The following is a 25,397-nucleotide window of genomic DNA, read 5'->3' on the forward strand; positions in this document are numbered from 1 at the left end:
AGGGTTTAAGGTTCGCGTGCGGCGACAGGTGCGGAGCCTGTATAGGGAACGTAAGGAGTGCAGGGACACTGGCTCAGGGGAGCTTAGAAGGTCTCCACGTCCCCATTCCCTATTGCAGGTCCCACCATTGTTAATGTTTCCCAGGTTCCCCCTTATTATTTAAATTCGCCACTGGAGGCGCTGTATCCAGGGTCACGTGTGTTATGGGTCCGCCTTGCGGTATCTTCTGCGTCCAGACACACGTGACCATGACATTATCACCAGCCCTACAGTTTTTTTTTTTCTGGTGAGCTTTTGGCCATGTTGAGTCCTGTGAGCAATTGTCAGGGTCTAGGGCCTTTGACCATGTGGAGACCTGTGAGTAATTGTCAGGGTCTGGGGCCTTTGGCCATGTGGTGACCTGTGAGCAGTTGCTGCTGGGCTTCACTGAGGTGACTGGGAGCGGCATGGTGTGTTTAAGCTGCTGCAGCAGCAGTTGTCTGGGGCCTCTGCTGAGGAAAAAAAAAAAATGGCGGCTGTGATCTGGCTAAAAGCCCCTAGAGTCGCTGCTGGGCAGCGGGACTTGCTCATGCACGCGGGTGTACCCAGGCAGGTGGGAGGAATGGTGCCCCACGGAGCTGCTTGGTATTCCCCGAGGTGAAGGGGTACGTTCCAGTGATGAGCAGTCTGGTGTAGAGTCCGCGGGGCTCACGCCAAATCTTTAATGCCGCCCCCTCCTGGTGTGAGTGTGGTGACACAGGGGGACGCCTCTGCTGTCTAGTTCAGAATGAGTTCACCAATTATGACAAACAAATGTGGGCAATGAACGTTCAGGTCCGGACCTGTGTGTGAATGAGCATGTATGGGTGCCACCAAAAAACATTTTGTAGAAGTGTGTTGTGGAGCCTGATCAGCTCATAACAAACATACACATACATAAACTCGTTCCCCAGGTCGGCGCTGTGGAGATGAGTGGTGCCTCCAAAATGAACTTTATTGCCAATACCAGCGGAGTGTTTGTCATAAACCTGAATTCAGGTAGTCGTGGAGTGAACTCAGGCTCTGGGCGTCCCCACTGTAGGTGTTTCCCTAATGAGGGGTGGTCTTGAGGGTCCAGAGGCCCCTCATTAAGGAGGGGGTACTGTCATGATCTGAATTTGATCTGACAGTTTTAAATTGCACAGGGTGAACTTTCTTTACTTTGGCAAGTGCCAAGTGACTTGACTGTCCCCGGTGGTGGTTAGTGGTATCGCACTTTAGGTTTAATGTGCACGTAATTATGAATCAGGTGTGGGGCTCTATAAGTGAGTCTCAGGGTGTGCAATCACTGCTGGTGATATTGATTGATTAATTCTGAGTTTGTGAAGCCTGGGTGAACATGGAGCTGAAGAGGAGTCCTACGCAGTCAGCCAGAGGAGACGAGTGGCAGCTAATGGTGTCTGCGGGAATTGCTGGCATGGCGTGGAGGAGTCGCAGTTTATGGTGTCGGCGGGAAGTGCGTGCATGGCTTTGTGGAGTGGCGACTATGGAGAGAGTTGCACTCGGCATGCTCGACTTGGTGGCCGAGAGCTGGACTCAAGCATGCTTAGAATTTTGGCAGAGGCTGACTCATCCTTGGGACTTTGTTATTGGACTGCTGCAACTGGAGATGGACTCTGCTCCAAGGCTGCACTATGGTGTAGGATCCAGGATGGTGATGAATCCGGGTGGAGGAGAAGACGCACGCAGGTGGTGGGGCTCTGTTGCAGGAGCATAAGCACAGAGCCTAAAGCTAAGTGGTGTTTCCCCCTGTATTGTCTTCTTTCCTCATGTGTGTTGTTAGTGCAGTGGTGGGATTAGTCTCCGCACCGACCAATTCCCTAGTGAGGGTTTAGGGTCAGGGCGAGCAAGGGTTTAAGGTTCGCGTGCGGCGACAGGTGCGGAGCCTGTATAGGGAACGTAAGGAGTGCAGGGACACTGGCTCAGGGGAGCTTAGGAGGTCTCCACGTCCCCATTCCCTATTGCAGGTCCCACAATTGTTAATGTTTCCCAGGTTCCCCCTTATTATTTAAATTCGCCACTGGAGGCGCTGTATCCAGGGTCACGTGTGTTATGGGTCCGCCTTGCGGTATCTTCTGCGTCCAGACACACGTGACCATGACAGTGACATTATCACCAACCCAACTTTTTTTTTTCTGGTGAGCCTTGGCCATGTGGACACCACTGAGTAATTGCTGCCGGGCCTCACTGAGGTGAGTGGGGAGCGGCAAGGTGTTTAGAGCCGCTGCAGCAGCAGTTATCAGGGTCTGGGGCCTCTGCTCAGGCAACCAGGAAATCAAAATGGTGGCTTTGGCAAATTGCGGGTTTGGCAAAAGCCCCTTGAGTCGCTGCTGGGGAGGGGGACTTGTTCATACAGGTGGACGTAACCAGACAGGTGGGTGGAGTTGGTGATCCCCATGGTGCTGTCTGGGGTTCACCGAGGTGAAGGGGTACGTCCCTGTAGTGAGCAGACTGGTGATAGTCCATGGGGCTCACGCCAAATCTTTAATACCACCGAAGAAGCTGCCCCCTCCTGGTCGTGTGGAGGAAGGCGACTAGCGAGTGTATTTTTCCTCCATGTCCTTGCGGCTTTGGTAAAAGCCCCCTAGAGTCGCTGCTGGGGAGCGGGACTTGTTCATACAGGCGGACGTAACCAGACAGGTGGGTGGAGTTGGTGATCCCCATGGTGCTGTCTGGGGTTCCCCGAGGTGAAAGGGTGCGTCCCTGTAGTGAACAGACTGGTGTTATAGTCCGCGGGGCTGACGCCAAATCTTCTATACCACCGAAGAAGCCGCCCCCTCCTGGTCGTGTGGAGGAAGGCGACCAGCGAGTGTATATTTCCTCCATATCCCGGTCCCTTCACCTCCAGGTGTGAGCAGCAGGTGCGCTGCGGGGGAATGGGGACAAATCTCAACCCTCGCCATTAACCAACCCTGGGAGGTGCAGACCTCATGGTGAAAGGGTTGGAGGGTGGTGTCCCTTGGTGAATAGCGGGGGTGTGAGTGTGGTGAAGCAGGGGAACGCCTCTGTTATCGATCCAAGAATGAGATCACCGAATAATGACAAACGAATGCGTGGCAATAAACGTTCAGGTCTGGACCTGTGTGTGAACGAGCGTGTATTGGTGGCAACAAAAAAAAAACATCAGTGGAAGTGTGTTGCGAAGTGTTACCAGCACATACTAAACTTTCACATACGTAACCTCGTTCCCCAGGTCGGCGCTGTGGAGATGAGTGGTGCCTCCAGAACATGTATTGCCAATATCAGCAGTGCGTTTGTCATAAACCTGCAGTTTCAGGGGATTGGGGTGAACCCAGGATCTGGGCTTCCCCGCTGTAGGTGTTTCCCTAATGAGGAGTGGTCTTGAGGGTCCAGAGGCCCCTCATTAAGGAAGGGGTACTGTCATAATCCAGCGTGGATCTGACAGATTAAATGGATAAGTGAACTTTTTTTTCCTTTGGCTTGGTGCCAAAGTGGTGTGATTGCCCCCTGTGGCCATTAGAATTATTACACGTGGTGTCGTTCATTCTAAGTTGCCCCGGTGGTGGTGAGTGGTAGTGCACTTTAGTTTCTATGGTTTAGTGCACGTAATTATAAATCAGATGTGAGGCTCTTTAAAAGAGTTCAGGTGGGTTTGATGACTGTTGGTGATATTGTGAGTTCGTCATTTGGGAAGGAAGCTTGGGTGATGAAGGAGCTGAACATGAGTCCTGCGCAGGCAAGCCAGAGGGGACGAGTGGCAGCTAGGTGGTCTGCAAGAAGGGCTGGCATGGCGTGGTGGAGTCACAGTTTATGGTGTCGGCAGGAAGTGCTTGCATGGCTTGGTGGAGTGACGACTATGGAGAGAGTTGCACTCAGCATGCGGGACTTGGTTGCTGAGAGCTGGACTCAAGCATGCTTGACTTTTTGGGCAGGAGGTGAACTCATCTTTGGGACTCTGTTACTGGACAGCTGCAACTGGTGGTGGACTCTGCTCCAAGGCTGCACTATGGTGAAGGATCCAGTTATGGTGATGGATCCGGGTGAAGGAGAAGATGCACACAGGTGGTGGGCTCCATTGCTAGGAGCGTACGCAACAGAGTAAAGCTAAGTGGTGTTTCCCCTGTATTGTCATTTTCCCTCATGTGTGTTTAGTGCAGTGGTGGGATTAGTTTCCGCACCGACCAATTCCCTAGTGAGGGTTTAGGTTCAGGGTGAGCTAGGGTTTTTAGGTTCCTGTGCGTCGCCCGGTGCGGAACCGGAATGGGGAACGTTAGGAGTGCAGGGACACTGGCTCAGGGGAGTACAGGAGGTCTCCACTTCCCTATTCCCTATTGCAGGGCCCACCATTGTTAATGTTACCCAGGTTCCCCTTTATTATTTAAATTCGCCTTACTGGAGGCGGGGTTTCCAGACTACTTTATATATAAGTGTAATATCTAAATTCGCCAGTTGGAGGCGGTGTATCCAGCTGCACGTCCTATTATTTAAATTCGCCCAACTGGAGGAGGGGTATCCAGGGTCACGTGTGTCATATGGGTTCGCCTTGCGGTACTCGCTGCGTCCAGACACACGTGACCGTGACAAGTACCTTCTTCCGGGGGCCTGGCATCACAGAGAAATGTAACCCTTTATATATACAGAAGACGCCAATACAGGGTAAGTATGTAAATAGAACATGACGTTGCTCTAATGGTGGCACATACGTGGTTGACTGTACCAAAGGTCAGAATCCCCGAGGGCATCATCAGATGGGCTGAGTCTGCATCACTCAGCCACACGAACATTGGAAACCATGTGAGCGGGACCAAGGAAGCAAGCCGGCCCAGAGCCAAAACAAGATGCCATCAACGATGCCAAGCAGTGGGACACCAGCGAGCATACACACAGAGCTGAAGGATGCCAAAATACGTCACCCTTGGGTTTATTCTGTAATGAGTATTCAAGCTTTGACCATTTCAACGGATGAATTGCACGCACCATTTCTTGTGGCACTAGTTACTTTATTATTACCTGTATATATACAGTGGGGAAAAAAAGTATTTAGTCAGTCAGCAATAGTGCAAGTTCCACCACTTAAAAAGATGAGAGGCATCTGTAATTTACATCATAGGTAGACCTCAACTATGGGAGACAAACTGAGAAAAAAAAATCCAAAAAATCACATTGTCTGTTTTTTTTTTCATTTTATTTGCATATTATGGTGGAAAATAAGTATTTGGTCAGAAACAAGCAATCAAGATTTCTGGCTCTCACAGACCTGTAACTTCTTCTTTAAGAGTCTCCTCTTTCCTCCACTCATTACCTGTAGTAATGGCACCTGTTTAAACTTGTTATCAGTATAAAAAGACACCTGTGCACACCCTCAAACAGTCTGACTCCAAACTCCACTATGGTGAAGACCAAAGAGCTGTCAAAGGACACCAGAAACAAAATTGTAGCCCTGCACCAGGCTGGGAAGACTGAATCTGCAATAGCCAACCAGCTTGGAGTGAAGAAATCAACTGTGGGAGCAATAATTAGAAAATGGAAGACATACAAGACCACTGATAATCTCCCTCGATCTGGTGCTCCACGCAAAATCCCACCCCGTGGGGTCAGAATGATCACAAGAACGGTGAGCAAAAATCCCAGAACCACGCGGGGGGACCTAGTGAATGAACTGCAGAGAGCTGGGACCAATGTAACAAGGCCTACCATAAGTAACACACTACACCACCATGGACTCAGATCCTGCAGTGCCAGACGTGTCCCACTGCTTAAGCCTGTACATGTCCGGGCCCGTCTGAAGTTTGCTAGAGAGCATTTGGATGATCCAGAGGAGTTTTGGGAGAATGTCCTATGGTCTGATGAAACCAAACTGGAACTGTTTGGTAGAAACACAACTTGTCGTGTTTGGAGGAAAAAGAATACTGAGTTGCATCCATCAAACACCATACCTACTGTAAAGCATGGTGGTGGAAACATCATGCTTTGGGGCTGTTTCTCTGCAAAGGGGCCAGGACGACTGATCCGGGTACATGAAAGAATGAATGGGGCCATGTATCGTGAGATTTTGAGTGCAAACCTCCTTCCATCAGCAAGGGCATTGAAGATGAAACGTGGCTGGGTCTTTCAACATGACAATGATCCAAAGCACACCGCCAGGGCAACGAAGGAGTGGCTTCGTAAGAAGCATTTCAAGGTCCTGGAGTGGCCTAGCCAGTCTCCAGATCTCAACCCTATAGAAAACCTTTGGATGGAGTTGAAAGTCCGTGTTGCCAAGCGAAAAGCCAAAAACATCACTGCTCTAGAGGAGATCTGCATGGAGGAATGGGCCAACATACCAACAACAGTGTGTGGCAACCTTGTGAAGACTTACAGAAAACGTTTGACCTCTGTAATTGCCAACAAAGGATATATCACAAAGTATTGAGATTAAATTTTGTTTCTGACCAAATACTTATTTTCCACCATAATATGCAAATAAAATGAAAAAAAACAGACAATGTGATTTTCTGGATTTTTTTTTCTCAGTTTGTCTCCCATAGTTGAGGTCTACCTATGATGTAAATTACAGACGCCTCTCATCTTTTTAAGTGGTGGAACTTGCACTATTGCTGACTGACTAAATACTTTTTTTCCCCACTGTATATTTGAAGGTTTGTCATGCATAATTATTTAATAAGTACAATTTTGCTATTTGATCCCTTGTCACTCATCCCCTTTCTTTTTCCGTTGTGCGCATCTGTTTATACCTAATACTTCAATATTATTTATATTACGTCATGTTTCCTTTTGTCTCCTTTTTCCACACATACCAGCAATCCTTACCAGGTTGTATAGTTGTCGGGATCGCTGATGCGTCGCTATGTGAAACAGGACCCTTAGATGAGCCGAGATTTTCACCAAGTTCAGTTTTATCTAATCTTATCCGCATACGTCTAGAAGATGAATGGAATACTGCTGTCAATACCCGTGATGGCCACTATGAATACCGTTTGGAATCAGTAATGACCCAGCAGTCTTCTAAGAGTGTTGGTTTATCTGGATGATATACTGTTCTATACAGCTCTATTCTCTCATAGAAGGAACGTCAAGCAGGTCTTGCAGAGACTTATAGAGAATTAACTGTATGCCAAATACGAGAAATGCATCTTTGACCTGGCCACGATTCCTTTCCTAGGCTATATAATTTCTGCCATGGGCTTGAAGATGGATCCTGGGAAGTTGACTTCAATCCTTAAGCGTCTTCGTCCTACTGGTGTTAAGGCAATCCAGCGGTCCTTGGGATTTGCCAGCTACTGCTGCCAAATTTTTCCTCATTTCTGTTTCCGGAATGCTCCCATAAATGCTATGATCCACAATGGTTCCAGTTCCATGTTTTGGACTCTGGAGGCTAAGGTGGGGTTTATCTCTTTTAAGCAGGCCATATCTTATGTTACTGTGCTTCATAGAACTGAAATCAGAAAGCAATATTTCCTGGAGGTGGATTCTTCTTCATCTGGAGAAGGCGGCAGTTCTCATGCAAAAAATCATCCTCCAGTCATGAGGTAACCTGCAGTTTCTTCTCTAAGATCTTCTCCTCCCCCAAAATAAACTACTAGATTTGTGACCGAGCGTTGCTGGCAATCAAGATGGCTCTGGAGGATTCACTCAAAGGAGCAGTCCATCCGGTCATCATATACACGAGCCATAAGATCCTGGCCTACCTACAGTCTGCGCTAAGGCTGAATCAACACTAAGCTCAATGCTCACCAAGCTTTGCCCACTTTGATTTCTTCTTACATTTTCACCTGGCTCACGGCTCACAAGAACTTCAAGGAAGATGCACTCTCTAATGTAGGTCCTTTCTACCTCATGATCAAAAGGATGAATCCTAGCATATTATTGAACCCTCCAGAATGGTGACTGTAGCTCCTGTGAACTTGTCTCTGATTCCTCTTGGGAAGACTTTAGTGACCGAGTTGGATAAGAAACCAGTTCTGCACTTGGGGCACTCCTCGGAATTGGCTGGCCACGTTGGGTAGAAGAAGAATACACAACTTATTTCTCATCACTTTTGGTGACCTGCGGTGAGAAAATACATTCTGGAATATGTTTATGCCAGTCCTTCCTGTGCTCAAAACGAAACCCCTAAGCATTTTCTGTCTGGGCATCTTCTTCCACTTCCTGTTCCTTCTGCTCCCTGGCAGCACATCGCTATGGACTTTATTACGGACCTTCCTGTGTGCTCTGGCTGCTATGTCTTCGGAGTTGAGGTGGGCTGTTTCTCAAAGACGGCTCACTTCATTCCATTACCGGGCCTTCCATCTGTTGCTAACCTCACTGAGAAGTTCATACCGCACATCTTCCGCCTTCATGGGTTTCCTCCCCACATTGTCTCTGACAGGGACATCCAGTTCACGTCTAGATTCTGGAGAGCTACTTGTAAGCTGTTGAATGTGCTCTTGGACTTACCATCCTCAGTCCAACAGTCAGGTGGAGAGAGTTAACCAGATCCTGTCAAATTTCCTGCAAAATTTCATGAATGTGCACTACGATGATTGGGTAAAAATTTAACTGTGGACGGAGTTTTCTTATAATAACCATGTAAGTGAGACCTCTACAAATTCCCTGTTTTTTTTATCATTTTTGGTCACCAACGGGGGATTCCTCTTTTGGTGTTTTGTGGCCTGCGTACCCTATCTTTACCATTGGTACGCAGGCCATGCCGATGTATGCGGATGCCTCCGCGTGCGTCGTTTTGACAGTGTAGCGACCTGCGCCAAATGCAAAGTGTTACATTTTGTTGCAGTCACTGCACCGTCAAAACAACGCATACGGAGGCATCTGCATACATTGGCATGGCCTGCGAACCCAACGCTAAAGATAGGGTACGCAGACAACATGCAGACTTAGGCGGAGCTGAACGGAGGAGGCGGCAGTGTGCGGAGCTTCACGGAGGAAGTCTGCAGCTCTGCCATACGCTAGTGTGAAACTAGCCTTAGTTACTTGCCTGCACGTTGTTAGATATCCTTGTCCACTTTGATCTTGTTTCTGAGTTGTCTAACCTGTATTCTGTGTCCATACCTGAGCTGTCTGCTTTCCAGAAGCTGCACATTTTCCACCAGTACCAAGTGACCATCCTTTCTGCTATCCAGAGGCTGCACAGTCTGTACCAGTACAAAGTAACCATGCTGTCTTCTATCCAGAAGCCACACAGTCTGTACCAGTACCAAGTGACCATCCTTTCTACTATCCATGAGCTACACAGTCTGCACCAGTACAAGTGGCTTTCCTGTTTTCCATCCAGAAGCTGCACAGTCTGAACCCATACCAGTGGCCATTCTGTCTTGCATTGGACACACGTTCCGAATCAGCGTACTGACTCTTTGGGTCAGTTGCTACGGCTATGGACATTGCCCTGGAGTGGTACTTGGCAGCTACCTGCCACTCAAGCCTGAAACCACCAGCAGAGGTTTCAGTGAATACCAGGTAGCTGCTTAGTTACTCCCCTCCAGGGAAAGCCCGATCGTAGCGCAGTGTGTCTACGATCTACCATCATTACACTAATCGTGAAGACTTTTTGAGATAAGTAGTTACACTTTGGGGATCTTAATTTAGTTGGCTATTGATGTTTACTCTGCTGATGTATTCCTAAGACATTAGATATACAGTGGGGAAAAAAAGTATTTAGTCAGTCAGCAATAGTGCAAGTTCCACCACTTAAAAAGATGAGAGGCGTCTGTAATTTACATCATAGGTAGACCTCAACTATGGGAGACAAACTGAGAAAAAAAAATCCAGAAAATCACATTGTCTGTTTTTTTTTCATTTTATTTGCATATTATGGTGGAAAATAAGTATTTGGTCAGAAACAAGCAATCAAGATTTCTGGCTCTCACAGACCTGTAACTTCTTCTTTAAGAGTCTCCTCTTTCCTCCACTCATTACCTGTAGTAATGGCACCTGTTTAAACTTGTTATCAGTATAAAAAGACACCTGTGCACACCCTCAAACAGTCTGACTCCAAACTCCACTATGGTGAAGACCAAAGAGCCTTCAAAGGACACCAGAAACAAAATTGTAGCCCTGCACCAGGCTGGGAAGACTGAATCTGCAATAGCCAACCAGCTTGGAGTGAAGAAATCAACTGTGGGAGCAATAATTAGAAAATGGAAGACATACAAGACCACTGATAATCTCCCTCGATCTGGTGCTCCACGCAAAATCCCACCCCGTGGGGTCAGAATGATCACAAGAACGGTGAGCAAAAATCCCAGAACCACGCGGGGGGACCTAGTGAATGAACTGCAGAGAGCTGGGACCAATGTAACAAGGCCTACCATAAGTAACACACTACGCCACCATGGACTCAGATCCTGCAGTGCCAGACGTGTCCCACTGCTTAAGCCTGTACATGTCCGGGCCCGTCTGAAGTTTGCTAGAGAGCATTTGGATGATCCAGAGGAGTTTTGGGAGAATGTCCTATGGTCTGATGAAACCAAACTGGAACTGTTTGGTAAAAACACAACTTGTCGTGTTTGGAGGAAAAAGAATACTGAGTTGCATCCATCAAACACCATACCTACTGTAAAGCATGGTGGTGGAAACATCATGCTTTGGGGCTGTTTCTCTGCAAAGGGGCCAGGACGACTGATCCGGGTACATGAAAGAATGAATGGGGCCATGTATCGTGAGATTTTGAGTGCAAACCTCCTTCCATCAGCAAGGGCATTGAAGATGAAACGTGGCTGGGTCTTTCAACATGACAATGATCCAAAGCACACCCTCAGGGCAACGAAGAAGTGGCTTCGTAAGAAGCATTTCAAGGTCCTGGAGTGGCCTAGCCAGTCTCCAGATCTCAACCCTATAGAAAACCTTTGGAGGGAGTTGAAAGTCCGTGTTGCCAAGCGAAAAGCCAAAAACATCACTGTTCTAGAGGAGATCTGCATGGAGGAATGGGCCAACATACCAACAACAGTGTGTGGCAACCTTGTGAAGACTTACAGAAAACGTTTGACCTCTGTCATTGCCAACAAAGGATATATCACAAAGTATTGAGATGAAATTTTGTTTCTGACCAAATACTTATTTTCCACCATAATATGCAAATAAAATGAAAAAAAACAGACAATGTGATTTTCTGGATTTTTTTTTCTCAGTTTGTCTCCCATAGTTGAGGTCTACCTATGATGTAAATTACAGACGCCTCTCATCTTTTTAAGTGGTGGAACTTGCACTATTGCTGACTGACTAAATACTTTTTTTCCCCACTGTATATGTAACATTAGCAGGACATGTTATATGCAATGGAGTATATGTGTATACTATATGATATATAATCATTAATGTTTTTGGCTCTTTCATATGGTCATCATTTACTTTTAAGATCCCCAGAAGTATGGTGTATGTATATAGATACCGTGTGTATATTAATTATATATAAATAATTATATTGTTTTGCACAGGAAATACTAGGGTTTCCAGGGACTGACGACATTGAGCGGTCACGCCATGTCGAATTTTTAGAGTGCCAACCTCTGCGATCAGGTAGGCTAACAGTTGTATAGGGCTTCCTAGGGTCTTTTAGTTGTTACAATTTGTTCTGTTTTCTTCCTGTGTATACCCTGCAGTACACATATTTGGTTTTTAATCTGAGAGTGGTCCACTATGGACATGATCCTTTGTCTTTCTTTGAGAACATTAAGGCTGTGTGCACACGCTGCGGATTTTGCTGCGGTTCCGCAGCGGTTTTGGCCTATGGGAATCAAAAACCGCAGTGCAGACGGTGCGGAATTTTCCGCGCGGATTATCTGCGGTTTTCAATCCGCAGAAAGAATTGACATGTCAATTCTTTCTGCGGATTCTAAGGCTACTTTCACACTTCAGGTTTTCGGCGTCAGGCGCGATCCGGCGTTGTGCCGGAACGCCGGATCCGGCAAATGTTTCTGAAAACCGGATGTGACGGATCCGGTTTTCTGCCGGATCCGTCTTTTTCTGGACAGACAAAACCGGATCCGTCTCATCCGGTTCATCCGTTTTTCTATCCGTTTTTACGACGGATTACGCCGGATCCGGTTTTTAAAATTGACCCTTGTGGCCTTCCGAACGGGATTGGCTACTGGAAAACTATATACAGTGCCTACAAGTAGTATTCAACCCCCTGCAGATTTAGCAGGTTTACACATTCGGAATTAACTTGGCATTGTGACATTTGGACTGTAGATCAGCCTGGAAGTGTGAAATGCACTGCAGCAAAAAAGAATGTTATTTCTTTGTTTAATTTTTTTTTTAAATTGTGAAAAGTTTATTCAGAGGGTCATTTATTATTCAACCCCTCAAACCACCAGAATTCTGTTTGGTTCCCCTAAAGTATTAAGAAGTATTTCAGGCACAAAGAACAATGAGCTTCACATGTTTGGATTAATTATCTCTTTTTCCAGCCTTTTCTGACTATTTAAGACCCTCCCCAAACTTGTGAACAGCACTCATACATGGTCAACATGGGAAAGACAAAGGAGCATTCCAAGGCCATCAGAGACAAGATTGTGGAGGGTCACAAGGCTGGCAAGGAGTACAAAACCCTTTCCAAGGAGTTGGGCCTACCTGTCTCCACTGTTGGGAGCATCATCCGGAAGTGGAAGGCTTATGGAACTACTGTTAGCCTTCCACGGCCTGGACAGCCTTTGAAAGTTTCCTCCCGTGCCGAGGCCAGGCTTGTCCGAAGAGTCAAGGCTAACCCAAGGACAACAAGGAAGGAGCTCCGGGAAGATCTCATGACAGTGGGGACATTGGTTTCAGTCAATACCATAAGTAATGTACTCCACCACAATGGTCTCCGTTCCAGACGAGCCCGTAAGGTACCTTTACTTTCAAAGCGTCATGTCAAGGCTCGTCTACAGTTTGCTCATGATCACTTGGAGGACTCTGAGACAGACTGTTTCAAGGTTCTCTGGTCTGATGAGACCAAGATCGAGATCTTTGGTGCCAACCACACACGTGACATTTGGAGACTGGATGGCACTGCATACGACCCCAAGAATACCATCCCTACAGTCAAGCATGGTGGTGGCAGCATCATGCTGTGGGGCTGTTTCGCAGCCAAGGGGCCTGGCCATCTGGTCCGCATCCATGGGAAGATGGATAGCACGGCCTACCTGGAGATTTTGGCCAAGAACCTCCGCTCCTCCATCAAGGATCTTAAGATGGGTCGTCATTTCATCTTTCAACTAGACAACGACCCAAAGCACACAGCCAAGAAAACCAAGGCCTGGTTCAAGAGGCAAAAAATCAAGGTGTTGGAGTGGCCTAGTCAGTCTCCTGACCTTAACCCAATTGAAAACTTGTGGAAGGAGCTCAAGATTAAAGTCCACATGAGACACCCAAAGAACCTAGATAACTTGGAGAAGATCTGCATGGAGGAGTGGGCCAAGATAACTCCAGAGACCTGTGCCGGCCTGATCAGGTCTTATAAAAGACGATTATTAGCTGTAATTGCAAACAAGGGTTATTCCACAAAATATTAAACCTAGGGGTTGAATAATAATTGACCCACACTTGTATGTTTAAAATTTATTAAAATTTAAATGAGCAACATAACTTTTTGGTTTGTAAGATTTATGCATCTGTTAATAAATCCTGCTCTTGTGTGAAGTTTGAAGGCTCTAACTTATTTGCATCTTATCAAACCTGCTAAATCTGCAGGGGGTTGAATACTACTTGTAGGCACTGTATAGCGTGTTCCTACAGCCCTTCTTTGACAGGTTGTAGAGGAGAAAGTGCAGGTTGGAGAGAAGAGCAAGTTACTGGCGAAGATGGATGTTGTGATTGGAAATATTTTGAAGAATTTGGCGGATTTTACAGCGGAGGCGAATCGTTTGAGGGTGATTGTTCTGGAGAAGGAGAGAGCGAGACAGCAGCGCATCAGGCATCGTAGACGACGTTTGTGAATCCACCCCATCACAGCCAAGAGAATGACGCGTGGGGTCTATTCTACACTCTGCATGGACCTTCGACGAAACCCGGATAAATTTTTTGGATATGTTAGGATGAAAATGGAGAATTTTGATTACTTGGTGGAGCGCATTGCACACCTCATAAGAAAAGCGGACACCTATTGCGGCTTCTCTGTTTCACCCGCAGAGCGTCTGATGGTGACTTTAAGGTAAGCCACATTTATTGGATGTGATCGCATCAGAGCACACTTTCACTGCAATCTTGTTGGTGGTAATTTGTATCTCCAAGTGTTATAGGTCAGTTTTGGTATGTAATGCTGTGATTTAAAACTAATTTATTGTTTTTTAATTCCCCACAGATTTCTTGCAACTGGAGAATCCCTTTCGTCACTGCATTTCCAGTACAGACTCGGGATTTCCACCATATCTGGAATTGTGAAGTACACATGCCGTGCACTGTGGGACTCCTTAGCTGAAGAGTTTTTACCAGAGCCCACAACAGAGAGGTGGATTGAAATTGCTGACAAGTTTCAACAGATATGTCAGTTTCCAAACTGCTTGGGCGCTGTGGACGGGAAACATATCCGCATTGTAAAGCCAGCTGGATCGGGATCTGAATATTTCAATTACAAGAAATATTTTTCAATTGTCCTCATGGCCATCGCTGACGCGGAATACAAATTTATTGCGGTTGATATTGGGGCTTATGGCCGCTCCAATGACTCTCAAGTTTTCAAACTGTCTGCCATGGGGCGTAAACTGTATGGAAACACCTTCCAGTTCCCACCACCTAGACCGCTGCCGCAAACATCTGGTCCACCTATGCCATTTGTCTGTGTAGGGGATGAAGCCTTCCAGCTGTCAGAACACCTTTTGAAACCGTACTCTAGCAGAGGATTGACAAGACCAAAACGCATTTTTAATTACCGCCTCACAAGAGCAAGAAGAATGGTTGAATGTACCTTTGGTATTCTGACAGCCAAATGGCGGGTCCTATTGACTGCGATCAACCTCAAGACAGAAACTGTGGACGAGGTGATCAAAGCGTGCGTGGTACTCCACAATTTTGTTATCTGCAAGGAACCCATTTCCATTGAGGACACCTCTGAAGAAACCACCTTGCAAGATTACCATGACATTACCACTAGAAGTTCTGTGACAGTTTCAGTAATGAGGGACAATTTTGCACTATACTTTATGTCACCTCAAGGCAGAGTACACTGGCAGGATGACAGAGTGTGAAAGATTTGTGCCCTAACCAAACTTGTGTACCTTCTGGACCAACAGTATATACCTTTGCCAACCAAAGTTGGCTATCTTGTCATGGTCTCTATTTTTAGCTTTAGGCCACAGGTGTGTACCTGGTTGTGTTTTATGCAAAGTATTTCACCTTTTAACAAAAGTTGTGTACATTGTTAGGAAATCACCAACAATAAACACAACTTTTTAGGTGAAATACTTTGCTTCAAACACAACCAGGAACACAACTGTGGCAAAAAGCTAAAATTTACCCACAGTTATATACCTAGTTTTGAATACCATTTCACCTTTTAAATACCCTGTATTTAACCTTTTTCGCCGCAGAAAGAAATGACAGACAACCAGTGTAAAATAATTTAACTTTTATTGAAAAATGTTTTTTTTAGTAAACTTTTTTAAAATTTTAATAAACTTGTTTAATAAAACTTTGAAACTATAAAACTGAAACCATAAAACTGGTCATTTTTATTTAAATACACACATTATAATTCTGTGTAGTGTGTGGTGGAAATACTGTTGTAGGGGCTGCGGGACACTTCGACACTGGGAGTGTGGAGAGAGGACTGGGATCGTGGTGGGGAAGGAACAGTTAGAGGTGAAGGTGTGGAAAAAACTACAGAATGGGTGGACATGTGGGAAGCAGAAGAGGTGGTGGGTGGTGGAGTGGAGGGTTGGGCAGGGACTGTAAGAGCAGATGATGTTGATGGCAAGTTGTATGGGGAAGGAGTTTGGTACGGGGCAGGTTGCTGGAAGTGGGGAGATGTCTGGTACGGGGCAGGTTGCTGGAAGTGGGGAGATGTCTGGTACGGGGCAGGTTGCTGGAAGTGGGGAGATGTCTGGTACGGGGCAGGTTGCTGGAAGTGGGGAGATGTCTGGTACTGGGGAGGTTGCTGGTACTGGGGAGTTTGCAGGTACTGTGGAGGTTGCTGGTACTGGTGAGGTTGCTGGTACTGGTGAGGTTGCTGGTGCTGGGGAGGTGGATGGTGCTGGGGAGGTGGATGGTGCTGGGGAGGTGGATGGTGCTGGGGAGGTGGATGGTGCTGGGGAGGTGGATGGTGCTGGGGAGGTGGATGGTATGTAATAGGAGGGGGAGGATGGAAAGTGGCTGGAGGTGGATGGTATGTAATAGGAGGGGGAGGATGGAAAGTGGCTGGAGGGGGTGTAGATGTAATAGGAGGGGGAGGATGGAAAGTGGCTGGAGGGGGTGTAGATGTAATAGGAGGGGGAGGATGGAAAGTGGCTGGAGGGGGTGCAGGTGGAGGAACTACTGTGGTGGGAGGAGGAGGAGGTTGGGAGGTAACTTGCTGGAGAGCAGCGTGGCATGAATGCATTACATGCATCTGCTGGGCAGGAGAGAGCGTTTCCATGCGCTCCACAACAGACCTGAAAAAGGTGTGGTTTGGCGAAGATCTTGCTTCTGAATGCATGGTTTGCAGAAGTGTCTTCACCTCCAGAATGCTGGAGTTGATCTGCTGATAGCCTGCGGATATTTGCTCTGACAAGACTTTGAGACAGTTCTGGAAAGATGCATTCAGATGCAAGAACTCTGGCGCATAAGTCTTTTCCTGACCCCTCTGCCGCTGCCGCCCAGTACCCGCAGGTGTACTAGAGGTGGCAGGGGCAGAAGGGTGGGGTAAAGGGAAAGCGATCTCCTCACCAGCAGCTTCATGTAATGTAGGCGGCCACGATGCTCCTGTGCTGGTGGATGGGACAGATGGGTCGAATGTGTGGGAAGGCTGGGAAGGTGCAGATGTACCGGGGCGGTCGAAGTGTCCCTCGGTGCCGGTCTCCTCAGGGATCGCCTCAGAAGGGTCCAATCGTGCCGGCTCCCGAGTGCTGCTCACCGTGCTGTGGAATAAAGAGAAAAAAAAACAATTAAAATACTGACATGGTATGGCCCTGGCTGAAAAATTTTTTTACATATAACATTTTTTTTCACATGTGGTGTGTAATATTTACCTTCTGGTGAACATTGTTTCCCGGAGGAACGACAGGGCTTCTGCGTACTTGTACTTGCTCCTGCGTCCTCCAGATCCACTCGGGGCCCGCATCTCTTTATTGAACTCCTTCTTGAAACGATCCCTCACAGACCGCCACCGATTCACAATTCTGTTCCCTGAAACAAGAAAGGAGTGGTTAGTATACAACATCAGTGTTTCCCAAACTCCAGTCCTCATGGTCCCCAGGGGTCATGTTTTCATGATTTCTATAGTAAATAGAAATCCTGAACACATGATCCGTGGGGACCACGAGGACTGGAGTTCGGGAAACACTGGTTTACATCAAGCAACCGGTACTGTATATACTTACGCTCTTTAATCTGGGCCCGAGCTTCGAGGTCCTCCCAGCGGCCCACAAGGAGAGAACAGATTTCCTCCCAGAGTCGTCGGGTAACAATCAGGTCAGCGTGGCGGCGGTCAGCCATATTCCAGAGCGGCTCCCTTTCTCTGACGAGATCGATGAGGCGGTCCACATCAATCCCTCCATCCTCACCGTCAGAGTCGGGAGCACGCTGTGAAGGCTGTTAAATAAAAAGACAAAAATAACATAATTAGCCTCCACAAAAGAAATGAAATAAAAAGTGCAAAAAAACAAAGCAAAAATATTTATACTTACACGCTGGTGACCGCCGCGTTGCTGTCGCCGACGACCCTGGGAGGCACTGCGAGGACCTCTTGGCCAAGCACCAGATTGGGAAGACTAGAGAAGAAAACAAAAAAAGTTATGTCTTTGGATGTAGGCATTTGTTTGCTGTGTGTGGTCTGCAGAACATTGTTTTCTATGTGTTGTGTGTAGTGTGATGTTGTGTTTCTGCGTTTGATGCAAAAAACTTACGAATTGTGAGCCCACTCCAAGTGTCTGTCCACCCCTTCCTTCTTCTTCTGGGAGCTCCTCTTCATCTTGTGATTCCTGTTTTGAAATAAAAGGCAATGAATAGACATATATTACAGAGAAGATGGATTTTGGAAATAAAAACTTACCGTCAAACGCTGACGATGCGAGGGAGGGCTCGCAGAAGATGTGCTGTCCTCTTGCTGGCCAGACTCCATGGCTGTGGGTGGTGTTACAGCTGCTGCCAGTGAAGCCAGTGCTGCTGCTGCTGCTGCTGCATCTCTTGGGCGGCTGTTGAATAAAGAGAAACAAAGGGCCAATGAATATCTTGATATTCAATAGCCCTAGTTTGGAGGAATGGGGGATTTGATAATTTCCGTCTCTCATCTGCTGCTGGCCTCCCCTCCTCAGCATGTTCTATTTGCTGCTCCATTTGGGGTGGTGGTGGTGCGGATGGTGCTGCAGTGGTCTCCTGCCTTCTCCTGCGCCTGGTTGCTGTCTTGGGTGGCATGTTGGGTGTGGCTGTGGGTCCCACTGTCTTGCTTTTATATATGTCTTGTGGGCAGAGCTACTGAGCATGCTCAGACCAAAAAACCGGATCCGGCCGACGGATCCGGCTTTCGCCGGATCCGGCGCATTGCGGCGCTCATAGGCTTTCATTGTGTGAAAAAGCCGGACGCGCCGGATCCGGCGTGTCCGGCTTTTTCGACGGAGACAAAAAACGTTACAGTCACCGTTTTTTCCAGACGCCGGATCGCGACACATTGCCGGATCCGGCGAAAACCGGATGAAACGCATGGCCATCCGGCGCGATCCGTCGCAAATGCAAGTCAATGGGGGGGAAAACGGATCCGGCATTGCATTTCGCCGGATCCGGTTTCTGTCAAAAGCGCCGGATCGCGCCTGACGGCGAAAACCTGATGTGTGAAAGAGGCCTTAGTCTTTGCAGCACAAGTTATTTTTCTTTAGTAGGAGTATTTGTTTCCACCAGTAGTAATTATTGAGACGTTTGTCATCTTTCATAGTATTTCTTATTCGAATTATCAGCATACATAATAATCGGTAATAATTATGACAATAGACTATGTAGAGAACACTAGAAAGATCAAGAATAGTAAATGGCTGTTTCTGTCCTCAGTCTTAGCTGGAATCTTCATCTGGCATGGTAAATGAATAAAGTCATGTCTATAATTTCTGTGTAATTTATGCAGCAGTAATAGTGTTCAGTCCATTCATCTGACCACCTTGTTCTGATTTCTTACATTTTCCACTGTTCTGCTTCTTCATCCCAACTTTTCCCATCGGTACTCATCTTTTGAGTAAAAGTGAATATATGATATGATTACAAATTTGGACTTACATAGATCCATGGGTCTAGGTGAATAAGCAACTGATGAAACTACTGAGAAAAAAACTATTTCTCTGCGATGCTTCCATTGACTGATGCTATTCATTGTTATATTGCTTTGTCAAATTTCTTTTCTATATTCTGCAGGAACACTCTTCCTATGGATGTTCTGGCCTTCTTACAACTCTTTAATGCTGGTGGATCAGTTCCAGTTAAGAAATGCTATCTACAGTACTTTTTTTGCTCTAGCTACTAGCACTGTAACAGTGTTTTCCATATCATCACTCCTGAACCAGAATGGAAAATTTAAAATGGTAAGTAATACTTACTATTAGGAAAATTATACAGCTATACTCTATTATAATGATATGTTAATACTGTAAAACACTGTACCTCGTCCTCAGAACTGTGATTTGCAATCATGCTTTCCCCTCATGTGGCTGAGTGACCAGTGGCCCCCTTAGTAACCCCCTTAGTAACCTGAGCATGTATGCTACTGTAAAATGGCAAACTACATCAACTCTAAGCTGTCATCCACTGTCAGGCCGTACACTATCCAATATGCTTGATAGGCTGCTTTGTATCCACAGAGTAGCAGCTTATTTTTTTTAGATTTTTTTCTTTACACATTTTCTGAATGGGATAATTAATTTTATATTTTCATAGACCAGACAGATGCAGCAATACCAAATATGTTTTGTAACGGGGTCTACCCAGGCTGGGGTACCTCTTTCAGTACCACCCCGTGTTTTCAGAGGTCCGCTCTGCGTTGGCTGGAGTCTGAATGAATGACGCTGGCTGGAATTCCGTGGTTACATGGGCGCATATAAAAGATCACTGCTTCTCCACGTATTTCCAGTCTGACAACACTTTACTCACAGGACACAGAATATATCACACAGATACAGAGGGCAGGCCAATAGAAAAGCGGCAGGCCAGACATGCATTACAAAAGCCGCAGGTGGCCGGAGCCTGCCGATGTTTACTGTGGGAATTACAAAGGTGGGGGGAGGGCGGACAAAAGGAGAATATCGTGTCCCCTCTGCCCAGGGGCGCAGCGTGTGGGCTGATGCATTAGGGACATGCATCTCACATGAACCTATTATACATACATATAACTGCACAACATATTCTGGGTGCTGAGTGGTTCTGTAGCACGTAACATGTTTCTTTATCTCTATTTGAATCTTGATATCTTTTATATATATTTTATAACTTTTTTTATTATTATTTTTTTTTTGTTTAGACTTTTGTTCCTTTAGAGCAGAGGAGTTTGTGAGGTGCGGCGGGGGCGGGGCTTCACGGAGGAAGTCCGCAGCCCTCAGTCCGCAAATGTGAAACCAGCCTAATTGACTGCCTTTAGTAAAGCTTGTAAAAAGCAGTAAATCATACTTCTCCAGCTATTCAGCCCTTGTACCTTCATCAATTGCTCCCTCTACACAATAATGCGATCAAAACCATATTACACAATCTGATAGCTCCCAAATCCACCAAGCATTATCATCCCACAAAGTATGATGTATCTACAGCCCCTCCATACAGAGTGATACACCAAATCACCCTACATACATTATGATGCCCCCAAACAGTATGATCTCCCATAGCCCACACATAATATGATTCCCCCCAAACAGTATGATCCCCCATAACCTACACACATACAGGATGATGCTTCCATTCCACTCGAACAGCATGCATCCCCACAGTCTGCTCCTAACAGTAGTATCTCCCACAGCCACCACGCATGATGCCCCTCCTCACATAGCATGACAGGATCATTGACTATAATGATCAGTAACTGTGCTCAGTGAGACATGAGACGAATATATCTATTGGAGGCGGGCACCAAAATGTAGTCGACTATGTCTTGCTGCCACCTCAACTGTGCATATTCAACCGTAAATAATGTCCTACAAAGCACACTGTGACTCCATCTACATCATTACAATCGATGGCCACTTCAGCGTATATGTCTGAATCCTGTTTTATGGGGTTTCGGACATATGCCCCCACAGAATGTATACCCGGCTTCAAAGGTGCATTGACCAAAAGTCGCACACATGCGCAAGATTTGTAGAGAGACGGTAGTGACGCCGGCTTTTGCAAACTATGTTATCACCTCCACAGGGTTGTGATAATGTAACGAGGTGGCGGAGAACCTCATTGATTCCCCTCTCCTATGTGCTGGTCCTGTGCACTTTATGCGGTACCCAGATGGTGCACATGGATGTTAACATATTAATGTTTTGCTGTTCAGTAATGTGTAATGCTATGTACCACTTGGGCCTTAATCTAAAATGCAATTTGCCACTGTTGGGCCCTATACAGTGTGAAGTGTGGTTCATCCGGAGAACATCATCCCATCACGTAGAACAACCACAGAACTGAGGTAACCCACTGTGACCCGGGGCTGGGATCAGAACTGTCATTTTATGTGCAAGGGGCCGGGGTGTGGACTGACTCTGCTGTGTAGATTTGCCACAACTACCACCCCATGCCACCTTTTTACATTTGCTGTAGTCAGCAGGATCCGACCTCAGCAGCCCTGCAACCTAAAGACTGTAGAAATGTTGTCCACGTGCAAGAATTGAAGATGGCGGCTGACCGTGATGTTAAGCTGTTGTCCGCTGTGAAAGAATTGAAGATGGCGGCTGACTGATGTTATGCTGTTGTGCACCATGAAAGAATTGAAGATGGCGTGTGATAGTGATGTGATGATGTTGTCCATCGTGAAAAAGGCAATGATGGTGATTGCTGAAGTTTTAAAGAAGCCACCGACTGCTACCGAAAAGCTGGTGACCGTTGGCGCGAAAATAGGAGATATTAATGCCTTTGGCAGGCATCAGGAAGAAGATTTGGTGTCAGAATTAAGGAGGTTGCACCTCATGGTGAAAAAGGCCCACCCTAAATGGGTGTGGGCAAAGAAGTTCCACCATTGCAGAAGAATCCAAGGAAACGAGTAGAACAGGCAAGTTTGACCCCGCCCACGAATGGGCGTAATCGAGCAGAGCAATGTGGCGTGTCGGGAGGGGAGACGCCATTACTTACCAAGACGGAAAGGAGGAACATGTCATTCCGCGGCGGCATCGGTCGCCAGGACTGGAGAAGATCTGTGGCCTGTGCGGAGACGGGCCTATGCTTCGATGCCTGGTGGTCAGAGTTTGTCGAATGGCATCCTTTTCGGCAGTCAGACAAGTGGCCGGTGGAGAGTGAGGAGCCTGCGGAACTAAAAGAGCCAGAACCGGAAGGAGCACTGAGGACATTTGCAGTGGCAATGAGAGGGATCCTTGCGGCCACCGTCACTGACTTTCACGGCCGTGCCAGAGGACTCTCACCGGACGCAGCGATGGTGAGTAGGGGATTTTCGTCCGAGCGCCCTACTGCCCCTGCCATTGCTCCCTCGCCTCTTGCAGCCTCGCCACCATCCCCGCTGCTGTCCTGTCTCACGGCTACACCGTTGTCCCTGACATTGGTGGCATCTGGTTCCTCCCGGCCAGCACCATGTACAGTCATGGCCAAAAGTTTTGAGAATGACACAAATATTAATTTTTACAAAGTCTACTTTTTTTTCTAATGGCAGTTTGCATATACTCCAGAATGTTATAAAGAGTGATCAGTTTAACAGCAATTACTTGCAAAGTCAATATTTGCCTAGAAAATGAACTTTATCCCCCAAAACACATTTCAACATCATTGCAGCGGTGCCTTAAAAGGACCAGTTAACATCGTTTCAGTGATTGCTCCAATAACACAGGTGTGGGTGTTGATGAGGACAGGGCTGGAGATCAATCTGTCATGATTAAGTAAGAATGACACCACTGGACACTTTAAAAGGAGGCTGGTGCTTGGCATCATTGCTTCTCTTCTGTTAACCATGGTTATCTCTAAAGAAACACGTGCAGTCATCATTGCACTGCACAAAAATGGCCTAACAGGGAATTGTATCGCAGCTAGAAAGATTGCACCTCAGTCAACAATCTATCGCATCATCAAGAACTTCAAGGAGAGAGGTTCCCTTGTTGCCAAAAAGGCTCCAGGGTGCCCAAGAAAGACCAGCAAGCGCCAGGACCATCTCTAAAAAAGTGTTTCAGCTGCGGGATCGGGCTACCAGCAGTGCAGAGCTTGCTCAGGAATGGCAGCAGGCAGGTGTGAGTGCATCTGCATGCACTGTGAGGCGGAGACTCTTGGAGCAAGGCCTGGTCTCAAGGAGGGCAGCAAAGAAGCCACTTCTCTCCAGGAAAAACATCATGGACAGACTGATATTCTGCAAGAGGTACAGGGAGTGGACTGCTGAGGACTGGGGTAAAGTCATTTTCTCTGATGAATCCCCTTTTCGATTGTTTGGGACATCTGGAAAATGGCTTATTCGGAGAAGACCAGGTGAGCGCTACCACCAGTCTTGTCTCATGCCAACTGTCAAGCATCCTGAAACCATTCATGTGTGGGGTGACTTCTCAGCCAAGGGAATGGGCTCTCTCTCAGTCTTGCCTAAAAACACAGCCATGAATAAAGAATGGTACCAGAATGTCCTCCAAGAGCAACTTCTCCCAACCGTCCAAGAGCAGTTTGGCGATCAACAATGCCTTTTTCAACATGATGGAGCACCTTGCCATAAAGCAAAGGTGATAACTAAATGGCTCAGGGAACAAAACAGAGATTTTGGGACCATGGCCTGGAAACTCCCCAGATCTTAATCCCATTGAGAACTTGTGGTCAATCATCAAGAGACGGGTGGACAAACAAAAACCTTCAAATTCAGACAAAATAAAAGCATTGATTTTGCAAGAATGGACTGCTATCAGTCAGGATTTGATCCAGAAGTTGATTGAGAGCATGCCAGGGAGAATTACAGAGGTCCTGAAGAAGAAGGGTCAACACTGCAAATATTGACTTGCTGCATTAACTCATTCTAACTGTCAATATAACCTTTTGCTACTCATAATATGATTGCAATTATATTTCTGTATGTGATAAAAACATCTGACAAACACACATAAAAACCAGAGGCCAGCAGATCATGTGAAAATATAATATTTGTGTCATTCTCAAAACTTTTGGCCATGACTGTATGTGGAGGAGCCTCGGACACATACGGCAGATGTGGCCCAGTGGATACGACAGGTGATTTGAGAGAAGAAGTGGCGAGAGGGCCGCATTGTTAAATTATTGCAGCACCCAGGTGGGGGAGCTGCAGCTGGCCGAATGACCACCGGTGTGGTCCGGCATCTTGACCGGGCGCGTGGATACGGGTTCATTCAGGAGCTTGAGACTGGAGTGAAAGTCTATGTAAATGCCAGGTCCCTGACTTTCCGTCTTCCTCTACAGGAAGGGGACCAAGTTGCCTTTGTAAGGAGGTGGTGGAGAACCTCATTGCTTCCCCTCTCCTATGTGTGGTCCCATGCACTTTATGCAGTACCTGGATGGTGTACCTGGATGTTAACATATTAATGTTCTGCTGTTGTTCAGTAATGTGTAATGCTATGTACCACTTGTGCCTTAATGTTATCCTCTTTTGTTTCTCAATGTTAAATGTGCTGTGTCTGCCATGTATGATTGTTGTGCTGTGTTTTTTATGCACATGCTAAAGGCAGGGACAGAAGGGGTTAGTTTAGGGGGCTGAGCCAACAGCCTCTAGTGAAAAGGAAGCTGAGGCTTCCTGATCAGAGCCCAGGCAGGATGGCCTGAGGCAGGGTGTGTGTCCCCATCTGGTGCACAGGTGTGTCCCCTCTTGGGACAGAAGGAGCCCCCAGTCTGGGACATACAGTTAGGTCCATATATATTTGGACAGAGACAACATTTTTCTAATTTTGGTTCTAGACATTACCACAATGAATTTTAAACAAAACAATTCAGATGCAGTTGAAGTTCAGACTTTCAGCTTTCATTTGAGGGTATCCAGATTAAAATTGGATGAAGGGTTTAGGAGTTTCAACTCCTTAACATGGGCCACCCTGTTTATAAAGGGACCAAAAGTAATTGGACAATTGACTCCAAGGCTATTTCATGGACAGGTGTGGGCAATCCCTTCGCTATGTCATTCTCAATTAAGCAGATAAAAGGCC

The 25,397-nt window shown here is 46.7% G+C and overlaps 1 protein-coding gene across 3 annotated transcripts in view; it reads left to right on the forward strand.

Moving 5' to 3' along the window:
- The window catches only part of RHCE (Rh blood group CcEe antigens), a 153,099-nt gene that overhangs the window by 69,257 nt on the left and 58,445 nt on the right, over positions 1–25,397 (forward strand). For all 3 annotated transcript variants that reach the window (XR_012231584.1, XM_073572320.1, XM_073572332.1), the window contains exon 5: positions 19,483–19,649. Coding sequence is in view for 2 of the 3 variants with exons in the window: in XM_073572320.1 (XP_073428421.1) it covers positions 19,483–19,649 (167 nt within the window). In the remaining variant the exon portion in view is untranslated. The remainder of the gene's footprint in view (positions 1–19,482; positions 19,650–25,397) is intronic.

This window comes from Dendrobates tinctorius, unplaced genomic scaffold, assembly GCF_039654945.1.
Source record: "Dendrobates tinctorius isolate UK_male_01 unplaced genomic scaffold, ASM3965494v1 ptg000007l, whole genome shotgun sequence".
NCBI lineage: Eukaryota > Metazoa > Chordata > Amphibia > Anura > Dendrobatidae > Dendrobates > Dendrobates tinctorius.